The 12,554-nt window shown below is 41.8% G+C and overlaps 1 protein-coding gene across 1 annotated transcript in view; it reads right to left on the bottom strand.

Moving 5' to 3' along the window:
* LOC135715125 (uncharacterized) overlaps positions 1-11,007 on the bottom strand; it is a gene marked incomplete at its 5' end in the record, with an annotated part of 29,237 nt that extends 18,230 nt beyond the window's left edge. The window contains one exon of the mRNA XM_065238534.1: positions 10,950-11,007. Coding sequence (XP_065094606.1) covers positions 10,950-11,007 — 58 coding nt within the window. The remainder of the gene's footprint in view (positions 1-10,949) is intronic.
* Between the last annotated feature and the right edge of the window lie 1,547 nt (positions 11,008-12,554).

Below are 12,554 nucleotides of genomic sequence, written 5' to 3'. Positions count from 1 at the left end.
TCAAACCTTCGAATATCCGGTCTCGATGCACTCCGGACGAACTTTCGAGTTTCCGGATTCGCTGACTCCAGACAAACCGCCCTCGTTGGATGGGCAGGGCCTATTCAACGCAGGTAATTAATTTTCTTCCCTTAAGGTCGAACTAGTTATAGTTTTTTTTTTGGCTTACCTGAACCAATTTCAATAATTTTGCACAATTGGTTTTGAACTGTCGATTTAACAAAATAACTTAAAAAAAACCTGTAATTAAATAAATCGCACTGAATCACTGAATCAAATTTAAATTTACTGTCCCGGAAATTACTTCGATTTTAGACTTCGACTAAAAGAACTTTAAAATATTTTCCAATAAGAATCACTTTTGATCTTTTCGATTCGAGCACTCCACTAAGATTAAATGTTCGATCGCGTCACGAATTGGTTTAGACTTAAAAAGTAAGACGCAATTTACTACGCTCGATGTGCAGGAGCTTTACTACGCGGTTCCTGATTGGAATTTCCGAAAACGATGGAATTTTCCGTTGATCCTGAAGTTTGATTGGTGGTGAGAAATTGCGCAGTAATTAATTAATTTAGATCAGGTCAATCCGCCAACAGGTATGCTACTTTAAGAACTTGAACCTTAATCGTCTTTTTATCAAAGCTTTTCATGCCGAAATATTTCTCAGGTTACTAATTTCAAAGATAGGTGGCGCAGCGCGTAAAAATAGAGCTTTACGTAATAGTTTGGATACAGCGGCACACCCATAGAAGTAAGCAATTTTTGGTAAGTGGTATCCGTGCTTTAATTGAATTTAATTACTTTATTTAGAAATACAACTTTTAAAGATTAATTGATGTCAAAATGTCGTTACAAGTGCCACGACAGCATCTTCCAATATTTTTATGCAGCATCTGTGGACGTTAGAAGACAGGAACGGGAACCGCTTGGAATGAGATGAACTAATACCTCGAACGGTGAGTGAGAGTTGGTAAAAATTTCACGGAAAACTTCCAATTCTCAACGAAATTCGCATCGACCGTAGTTTTATTACTCCCAATGCGGGACAGGACGGTGAAGGTCCGACTTTTGTCATCCCTATCAAATGTATTTCCACTCCGAAGTCATCCCAAGGCTAGAACTATGCAGTGACTTACTCTTGTTCCAGCTGTACGACAACGTCAAGACCTCGACAGAGTTATCAGTTTCAGCTTGCTTTTGGACGTATCCAACGTGTGTATTGTGTTGGATTGATTCTGCTCTCGTAACATGGTCCACCTTCGTTGCCAACAGGGTGGCGAAAATCCAAGGCTTCATCGATGAATAGAAATGGAGGCACGTACCAGGAAAGAACAATCCAGCAGATCTTATATCCCGTGAAGTTTCTCCCGAAAACATTGTCCACAACGAGTTCTGGTGGGAAGGTTCAAATTCGTTAAAGACAGCAGAGGAAGGGAAGCGTCGCACAGCAGTCACTTGTACAGTATCACCTATTGCAACGTATTCGGACCTGATTCGACGAACAGCGTACTGGCTGCGTTTAATAGAACTTCTGTGAGCCCCAAGAAAGGTGCATTCAAAGAATTGATTTCTAACCACTACGGAGTTGAGAACTACTGAGTACACGGATAGAAATATCCTTATACCTTTTGGCAAATTTCCATTGCTGATTATTCATAAAATGTATAAGTCAACTAATAAGCAGACGCCTTGCAAAAAGTTAATAAAGATCATGTGCCAAATGAAATGTATAAGCGGTCACACATACCTATGTGGTTTGTCTTATGGAATGAATAAGGCTGATGCTTTGGCAAAAATGTATAAGTGAAACACATGAATTAAATAATTGATTTTCGTTTCGTGTATGCTATTGTTCGCAGCGTGCAGAAGTCTTTCCCAAATAATATATGGCGTTAACAAAAGGAGAATCAGTATAAAGAAAGTCACCGTTGAGGTGCTTTCACCTGTACGTTTGCAAGAAAGGGTTAATAAGAGTAGGGGGGACGGCTGAAGAACTCAAATGGACTGAAAAGCACCAAACATCCATCCACGCCACCAGTTAACCCATATCATAGTGAAAGATTTTCATGAGCGGTAATAACACGCCGGGCCCCAACTATTATTGGGAGCGATTCTGCCGCAATTCTGGCCTCTTTGTGGAAGGAATGGTGTCAGAGAGGTCAATGCCTTAGATGCTATCGTACCAAACCTACTACAGTGCAACAATTCATGGGATAGTTGGCATCATCTCGTGTAACAGTAACCCGACCGTTCACAAAAATAGGTGTAGACTGCTTTGGCCCGTCTACATCCGACCAGCTCCTAGGCGCGCAGCTGCGAAGGCTTACGTAGCAGTGTTTATCTTTCTCTGTGCCAAAGCAGTAAACTTGAAGCTCGTTTCCAACCATTCAACAGAGCGGTTCATGCAAGGCTTGTGACGATTTGTGTCGCGACGAGAAAAATGCTCCGATATCTTTTCGGATAATCACTCAAAATTTGTAGGCGCTAGGAACCAATCGACAGAACTTTTCCGATCATTGAAGGATCGAGAACACCACGAATGAATCACCACCGAGGTCGTCAAGGACGGTATTCAATGGAATACCATTCCCCTGAGTACTCCACACTTTGGAGGGCTCTGGGAGGCAGCTGTCCGGTCGGCCAACAATTTCAAAAAGCAACCTATTTTCAAAAAGTAGACTAAAGTGGTAATTTCTATACGATAGATGAGAAGGTGAGAGAATAGAGTTGATAGTTCCGTTAGAAAACGGCAGTGTGGAAATTGTGTATAGAGAGTAGAAAGCGAGCAAGGACAACTTTGAGGAAGGTACGAATCGGGTTGATCATCTTTCTTTACCAAACTCCCCAGTTGGAGAGGAATGGTGAGCTGAAGATCGTCGTCTATTATAATTGGTAAAGTGTTGTTAATAAATAAATAATAATGATAATTATAATTGAATCAAATTTAACCTCGCATGTTGGTACTGAGGCAGCTCTTGCTTCGACTATAGAAGTAGTCAGAGATTCAAGAGCATAATTAACATCATTTTTGGTTTGCAAAGGAATGTTTGGATTGAAGCTATATTCCATAGATGTTCGATGTTGCTCCCAATCAGCTCTATAGTAATTGAAAGTAGAGCTATTGGGATTATAAATTAGTTCTTGGGGTATTTCAAAAGTTACTGGAAGGTGATCATAACCCAAGTCAGCATGGGTATCCAATTGGCTAAAAATTTGACATGAATCAGTTAAGACCAAATCAATAGTGGAGGGATTTCTTGCTGAAGAAAAGCATGTTGGGCAGTTTGGATATTGAATAGTGTAATAACCCCCAGAACAATCATCAAACAGAATATTGCCATTGAAATTGTTTTGAGCATTATTCCATGAGCGGTATTTTGCATTAAAATCACCAATAATGAAGAATTCAGACCTATGACGGGATAGTTTCTGAAGGTAACCCTTGAGAAAAATTCTTTTGCTGGCTTACGCATTGAAATGGCAAATAGGCTGGTTAGTTGCCCAAATTTTTAACAGAATTTCCCAAAATTTCAAAAACTTTGGATTCAAATGAAGAAAGAATGTAATGTTTGAATCATCTGTGAACAATGATGGCAGCGCCACCACAGGCTTCATTAAGACGATCATTTCTATTAATGGAATAATTTGCTTCCTTTTTAACCTTATGGTCAGGTTTAAGGAACGTTTCAGTTATAACGGCAATATGCACGTTATGAACTCTCAAAAAGTTAAATAGCTCGTCTTCATTATCTTTAAGATATCAAGCATTCCAATTTAAAAATTTTAATTACTCAATTTTAAAGTCATGACGATATTGTTCGCAAATTTTACTCCAGTTTGAATAGCATCAAACATGGAGTTAGATTTAAATATATCAGCAATCATGTCAATCAATGATTTCTGTAAAAAAAAATCATTTAAGGAGCAGTAATGCTTCCGAAGTCAAAATTTGCAACATTTCAGTTAGAATTACGTTGGCTAGCATTTTGATTTTTACCCGTTGCAATAGCACCATAGGTAGCTCCATTTACTCGCTGAACATTGTTAGCAGCGAGGGGAGTAGGTATAGATGAAGAATTTGAAGCAGGGGTAATATTTGTATTGTAGAATTTGTTCCTCGCTGACCGTTGTTAACAGCAGAAGAATTTGTACCTGTTGGAAACGTGGAGCGTTTTCTACCTGCGCTTAGAACGAGGTTGTAGGATAGCTTTGCGAGTCTTACTTTCCCAAAAATTGGATTTGTGGTTTTCACCACAATTTGAACATTTAAATTTCTTATTATCTTCCTTCACAGGACAGTCGTCCTTTGCGTGAGAGGAATCACCACAATTCATGCATTTAGCTGGAATGTCGTAATTTTTGGTTCCGTGAACCCATCCCTGGCACTTACGGCACTGGGTGAGGTTTTGGAAATTTCCTCCAGTTTTCCCTAAGTGTTCCCACTTCACTCGGACAAGGAGCATAAGGCTAGCTTTTTCTAAGGGCTTAAGCTTGTTTAGTTCACTAGACTTGAAGTGAACGAAATAAAAAATCATTAGAAATCTTGTTGCGCGAATCGCCTGGACGGGATTTCATTTTCATTTTGATTACTCGGATTGGCACAACTCCAAGTAATTTGGCCAGTTCATCTTTGATCGGATCCAGAGATTCACCACTGGGCAAATCTTTCATGACAACCTTGAACACACGTTCAGTTTTGGTGTCGTAAGTAAAAGAAAATATGCTGCTTCTCAGTAAGATACTTGAGGAGACATTTGAATCCGTCCAAGGTTTCAGCCAATACACGGCATTCACCTCGTCGGCCAATTTGCAGTGAAAACTTAAATTTCACGAAGTTCAAAAGTTCCATGCGAAGCGCATGGAAATAGGAAGTGGTTATCACAAAGTTTACTAGAATTTTTCCTGGATGATGGATCATTCTCATCATCCGTGAGCAAATCAAATTAATTTCATCGGAAGGGAGATCAATAGATTGCCCTTTTCTTTTGCGCTTAGGCACCATGGCGGTAGTAAAACTTTTATCTAAATCGACTCCCAAGCAGATTATATGATAATCTGAAGGATCGAAGAGGAATTTTCCAAATAGATATCTTAGAAGGATTACCTCGGGTAGGGTCCAAACAAGGATTGAAGAGGAATAAGAGTCAAACAGGGTAGAAAATCTACAGATATTGAGCACTGAAAAGTGCTGCTTAAATTTGTTGTAGCTTTAGGTAGTAGTAACACTTCCTTCAGCAAAAAGCCGATAATCCAACATTTGTTTCTTGGAGTACTTATCGGATCTTCTTTCAACCACTTCGTCAACCGAGCAAAAATTTCGCAAATGCGCCACACACAATCAAATTTGTAATTCGACTTTGTGGCATCGCCCGGCAACACTGGTCAGCCTGGCTTCCATCGGGTCGTCGTCGAAGAAAAAGAACTCAAGCTGTCAATCTTTGCTACGTAGCTATCAACGCGCGAACGTGGTTGTTTTTCTATTGAAAGTAAAAATAAAGATTTTAAGTATTTCGTAACTAATCGTTCTTTATTCCGTGTCCGATCATTTCATTGGTGACCCGCGACGTCGCGAATCTAAAAGTTTCGGTCCGATTTCACGGTTTTCCGCCGAAATTCGATCTCAAAGCCGAAACTAGCCTCAAAATGCCGGACGATAATGGGAGCAACGCAGCAGCATCTGTCGCGGTAAAACTACCGGATTTTTGGAAAACTGATCCGGCTATGTGGTTTGCGCAATCGGAAGCGCAATTCCACCTTGCGAAAATCGTCAATGATGAAATCAAGTTTTACCACATCGTGGCCAAAGTGGATCAATCGGTTATATGTCACATAGCCGATTTGGTAGCTGCTCCTCCAGCGGAAAATAAATACAAAACAGTGAAAGATCGCCTAATTGCTCGCTTCGCCCTGTCTGCTGAAAGCCGCTTCGAACAGCTGCTGGGGGCCCACGATCTTGGCGATATGCGCCCAACGCATCTGTTAGCAAAGATGAGAGAGTTGTCGACGGGTTTGGGCGTGGATAACAATCTGCTCAAAATGATTTTCATTCAACGCCTCCCGGCAAACATTCGACCAATTCTCACATGCCACGATGGTACCATCGAGAAGTTGGCTGAAATGGCAGACAAGATCACCGACGCCTCCAACGGTCAGTCCTCCGCAGTTGCCATGGTGCACAACGAACCAACGCACAGCAACAGTGGTGAAAGGAAGCTAGCAGAGCAGATCGAACTTCTCACAGTGGAAATCCGACGCCTGAAGGCTCCCAACCCTGAGCGAGGCCGTTCGTTTTCGTGAAACCGAAGTGGTTCTCGTTCGTCATCACGATCCGGACTGTGCTGGTACCATAGGAAATATGGAAACGATGCTCAGCGGTGCCGAGAACCGTTTTCATGGAGCTCAAAAAACTAGCATCCTCCCCAACATCATCGGCGGTGGTGGCCGGAGTGTCGGAAAGTCGCCGAATGGTAATTTTTGACAGGACGAACAATACACGCTTTCTAATCGACACTGGATCGGACGTCACAATATTGCCTGCCTCCAGGAGAGATCGATTGAACGGTACCGTTATACAACAGCTCCACGCAGCCAACGGAAGTAGAATTCGGACATTTGGAACGAATTTTATTCCTGTCTACCTAGGATTGAGACGAAGATTCACCTGGAATTTCCTCGTTGCTGAAGTGACGATGCCAATAATCGGTGCTGATTTTTTGGCGCACTTCGGCATACTCGTCGATTTGAAAAACCAAAAACTGATAGATGGCCAGACAGGATTGAAGTCTTCTGGAGGTATGATGACTGCTGCTCTGCACAGTGTAACACTTGTTGGTGCCGATCATCCGTTCCACGATTTGTTAATGGAGTACCGGGAAATAACTCTGCCATCGACGCTTCGTTCTGTCACGCAGTGTGACGTAACCCATCACATAGTTACTCGTGGACCACCCGTGGCGTCTAAAGTTCGACGAATGCATCCGGACAAAGTTAAAGCTGCTAAGGAAGAGTTTCGCCTTATGTGTGATCTAGGAATATGCAGACCATCGAGTAGCAGTTGGGCAAGTCCTTTGCATTGTGTGCTGAAAAAGAACGGGAAATGGCGTTTCGTTGGTGACTACCGTCGCTTAAATCATATCACTACACCTGACCGTTATCCTTTACCGCACATCCACGATTTGCTGCATTCGCTTCATGGTAAGTCCGTTTTCACAACTCTTGATCTGGAGCGAGCGTATCATCAGGTTGCGGTGGAGGAAGCAGACATTCCCAAAACGGCGGTCATCACATCGTTTGGCTTGTTTGAGTTCACCCGCATGCAATTTGGGTTATGTAACGCAAGTCAGACGTTCCAGCGCTACATGAACCGAATCTTTGGTGATCTTGATTTCGTTGTTGTCTTTATAGATGACATATGCATCGCTTCTGAATCCCTTGCTCAACACCAGGAGCATCTACGCATAGTGTTTGACCGCCTACGCCAGCACGGACTCGTTCTAAATTTGGGTAAGAGCGTGTTTGCCCAAAAGGAAGTGGAATTTTTAGGATACCTGATCAGCAGTGATGGAGTGCGGCCGCTCCCGTCACGCGTCCAAGCCATTATGGACTACGAGAAACCGACAACAGTCAAGGAACTCCGTCGCTTTCTGGCACTCGCCAACGGCTACAAACGCTTCGTTCGTCATGCATCCGACATCCAAGCTGAGTTGCAGAAGCTTATTCCCGGGAACAGGAAAAACGACATACGTAAAGTACAGTGGACAGATGCAGCTTCATCAAGCTTCGAGCGTTGTAAAAAATCATTAGCGGAGACAGCACTGCTTCACTATCCTGACTCGTCGAAACCATTAGCTCTGATGATCGATGCCTCAAATATTGCTGCGGGGGCTGTCTTGCAGCAGCTAAATGGTCAGAATTGGGAACCACTCGGATTTTATTCCGAAAAATTTTCGATGTCCCAAACGAAATACTCTACTTTTGGCCGTGAACTGACTGCGATGAAAATGTCTGTGAAATATTTTCGGCACTTCCTTGAAGGACGCAACTTCACGATCTTCACTGACCATCGCCCACTAACATACGCGCTAACAACCGATTCCAGCTCTCGGCTACCGCATGAAGAACGATACCTATGTTTCATCTCGGAATTTACCACGGATATACAACATGTCAGTGGAAGTGAAAATTACGTCGCCGATGCATTGTCTCGTGTGGAGAGTATACTAGCGCCTACTTCGGTGGACTATGAAGAAATCGGACGAAAGCAGAAAAACGACGCGGAGCTTCAGCAGTTGATGCAATCCAAATCTACTTCGCTAAAATTTGAAGCAAAACGGATGAGTGGTTGTTCTCAACCGATCTACTGTGATGTCTCGACCGGAAAACCACGACCTTTCGTTCCAAGTACTCAACGGAGAACCATCATGGAATGCCTACACGGAATTTCTCACCCAGGAGCACGAGGCGGCAGGAAGTTAATCTCCGAGCGATTCGTTTGGCCAGCTATGAACCGTGAAATAAATGAGTTTGTCAAACACTGCGTCGACTGCCAACGGTCGAAGGTGCATCGACATACCGTCTCTCCGTTGGGAAAATTTGACCTACCGAAGGCTCGTTTCCAACACCTTCATATTGACCTGGTTGGTCCTTTGCCGCCGTCACAAGGATACCGCTACCTACTGACCATGATTGACCGTTTTACCAGATGGCCTGAAGCGGTTCCACTTGTCGATATGACTGCAGCATCTGTGGCTCAAGCACTGTACTCAACATGGATAGCAAGATTTGGAGTCCCAGAAAACCTGACAACCGACCAGGGACGGCAATTTGAGTCCGATCTCTTTCGGGAGTTAACGCGAATGTTAGGTGTTCACCATATTCGTACGAATGCCTATCACCCACAAGCGAACGGCATCGTAGAACGTTTTCACCGAACATTGAAAGCATCGATAATGTGTGTAAACTCTAAGAATTGGTACGACGAACTTCCAATGATTCTTCTGGGACATTTGGGTGGCATTTAGGGACGACCTGCAGTGCTCGGTTGCGGATATGGTTTACGGTCAGGCTTTACGGATTCCTTGTGAATTCTTTCAGTCTGCACCTGGAGATATCGACCGATCGGAGTTTGCTCAAATGTTTCACCGTACGTTCGACAATATAAAACCGCACGATACTAAACGTCATGGAGAACGACAAGTTTTGTCAACGCCAATTTGAAAACATGTACACATGTATTTGTACGAGTGGATTCTGTGAAGCGACCGTTGCAGCATCCTTATGACGGTCCATTCAAGGTAATAAGACGAGATGCTAAGTTCTTCGACGTACTTATTTCTGGAAAACAGCAGCGCATTTCAGTCGACCGAATAAAAGCGGCTTTCACTTGTAATCCGGATTTGCAGAAATATCCTCAAGATGATCATCGTACGAAAGTTACACAATCTGGACATCGCGTAAGATTTTTGGTGTAACTGGAGGGGCCCTGTGGCATCGCCCGGCAACACTGGTCAGCCTGGCTTCCATCGGGTCGTCGTCGAAGAAAAAGAACTCAAGCTGTCAATCTTTGCTACGCAGCTATCAACGCGCGAACGTGGTTGTTTTTCTATTGAAAGTAAAAATAAAGATTTTAAGTATTTCGTAACTAATCGTTCTTTATTCCGTGTCCGATCATTACAACTTGTACATCAACCTGCAGGGATGGATTGCTATTTTAGGACTTTTCATTACTTTTGAATATAGAATACTTACGTTAATCTAATTGACTTTTAAGTTAACCCATCTGAAAAGAGATAGTTTAGTGCTATTACTCCCTCAATCAAAATTCAAAATTTCCACACCGCACCGGAGAACCACACTCTGTGCACTTTCAAGTGCATCTTCAGTGAAAACACAGTGCGGGCACTTTGCATTTTGATAGAAAAATTAATAACACTGACCTATCTATTTTAAGTTGAATTAACTGAAGATACAACTGGATTTTACGTTAGCATTCTATTTAAAGTAATGGAAATGCCTCAAAAGACCGATTCATCACTGTCAACCTGTTTGCCAACCTATTTCACATACCCATACACTTAGAATTTTTTACAGAACTCTGTAAAATGTTACCGAAATCTCAACAGCTGGACTTCAACAATGGTTGATATAAAATCAAAGCGATTTAATTGATTGGAGTGTTGCAGTGTATAAGGGGAAGTCGCACGAATGTCGCCTACTCATTTCACATACCCATACACTTAAAGTTTTTTACAGAAATCTGTAAATTTTTACCGAAATCTCAACAGCTGAATTTTTACAAATATCTGTAATTTTTTCACTGATATCTGTAAAAGAATACAGGAAAACTGTGAAACTGTCCACTGAACGTTCAGCTGTTGAGTTTTCCGTAATTTTTTTACAGATTTCTGTTAAAAAAAAACTCTAAGTGAAATGGCTTGGCGACGTTTGTGCGACTTCCCCATATACACTGCCACAATCCACCCACCATCAATTAAAACCCTTTGATTTTACTTCAACCATTAACCAACTCCACACACGGTACAACCGAACATCAATCAGTTGTCAATCAGATTGCTGTATGTATTTTAGCGACAGTGACAGTTTGCACGTAGTGAATACTCCTAATGTGATTAGAGATTGTTGAGTTGTACAGTTTTTGAGAAAACGTTAAAAACATACCGCGTAAAACGCGACTAAATAAGTGAGCATCCATAAATAAAGTCATATTTTTTGATCAATTTTAGATCCCTCTCCACTCCCTCCCCGTAGCGTGTTTTCTTATACCAAATACACGACCGTCACAACTTCTGAAAAAAATAGGCTATGCCATTTATGCATGTTTTGTGGATGTGCATTACATATTTTAACGGTTTGCTTTTGACCCCAAGAAAACTGCAGCCATGCTGTCAGTAGTTGCAGCATACGGTAATCCAATACAGGTAATACTTACCATTAGTAACCCATTGCGAAGGGGCACCTTGGCTGGGTTTTGTTCTGCGAAGTCCTGTAAAAAGAAATTATGCTTCACTATCAATCAAGACACAAATAACCGATAAATTTGCACGGGACACTTTACACATACTCGGATGTTACAATCATGAACAAGTCAATACCTAGTTATAAAACAGCAAAAAAGGTTATCTTTAATTTAATTCCACTTAATTAATCTTGGTACCCATAACAGATATGTATACGTATACGTATACGTATTTCGACTACAATGTGAAGTCATTCCCACTAAAGACTTATCAAAAACCTAACCCCCTTAAGTACTTATCCCATAGGTAAAAATGTCATGATCAAAGGTATTTAAATGAAACTACAATGTTTAGAATTAGAACCTACCTAATAAATAATAACCAAAGATTTAAGTAAAGGAGAAAAATCTGTTCAAATCTCTAATAAGGAAAAAATCCCAAAGGCTTGGTAGCTAAATACTAAAGACTTATCAAAAACCTAACCTTACGGGGTGGAATAACACTGATGAAGACTGCAGTTTTAAATATTGAAAAATTCCGATAACAACCCAATTTCATTACTTCAATACCTAGTATTGTTTGAATAGCGTGAATACGCTTGTATGTTATAATCATTATCGACAAGAAGTTTCATCAAGATAGCCTTGAAACATGTTAAAACTTTATAGTCTGATATGTTCTACTGACTGACTGACAAATCTCCCGTTTTCTCATACCATCGAATGAACTAGTAATGGAAATTGTAATTTTTCAGGGCATATACCGTGTCTTTCGCAAAGGTGGCGTATCTAGGAAAAAAAACCCCAGGTCTATACACCTACCGTCCTTCCCGTTGCACTTGGCAGCTTGTGCGATACTCTAGATTCACATGTGTGGTCGAATACGGGTCCTCCCCTGGGTAGGCTCAAGTGTCCGCCCAGGTTCTGGTACATTAGTTGAAGTACTGTTAAGGGCTACATACATTAGATCCGTTTGCGTTGCGTTGACGTAAATTTGACAGTCAGGCAGATTTAGCTGTTAGTTTACTGCAAGGCGTCAGATCCGGATCTAATATGGGTGGCCCTTTACCTTTACTACTGCTACTGCCAAACTCCTAATTTTTCCTACTATGTTGATTCCGATGTAAAATAAAGTCGCTGTTTTAAAATTACCCAGCGTTTTTCGATTGGTCGATATTCCGAGAAATTCAAAGGATTCATTAGTTTGGAGAAAAAAACCGATCTTGTTGGCTGCATACCACTCCAGAACCACCTTGGAGTAGTGGCTGCAGGCCAAATCGAGCCAAAAGATGACTTTGCCCCTATGCTTGCGGATGAACGACAATATACGCCTTTTCAGGCATTATTCGAGTTAAACTTGGGATGTCATCGTCGAGGATGTGACGAATGGATCCGTCCAGTCGCGATGTAAAACTGTTGACTGGGAAGCTGCTTAAAATCGAGTTTGACGTATGTTTCGTTATGGATCAAAGTGCAGCCCTTGTGTTTCGTCAAAACACGGTCGCACAAGATCCTTGCACGCTTTTTGGCCACGGAACTCTGCTTCATGTGTCGGTTCGGATGTTAACTGGCCTTGTA

The sequence above is a fragment of the Ochlerotatus camptorhynchus genome, unplaced genomic scaffold (assembly GCF_037179485.1).
Source record: "Ochlerotatus camptorhynchus isolate MF236.1 unplaced genomic scaffold, CSIRO-AGI_Acam_v1.1 ptg000815l, whole genome shotgun sequence".
Classification (NCBI taxonomy): Eukaryota; Metazoa; Arthropoda; class Insecta; order Diptera; family Culicidae; genus Ochlerotatus; species Ochlerotatus camptorhynchus.
The sequence above is the reverse complement of the archived record's forward strand: the minus strand, read 5'-3'. Positions and strand labels throughout refer to the sequence as shown.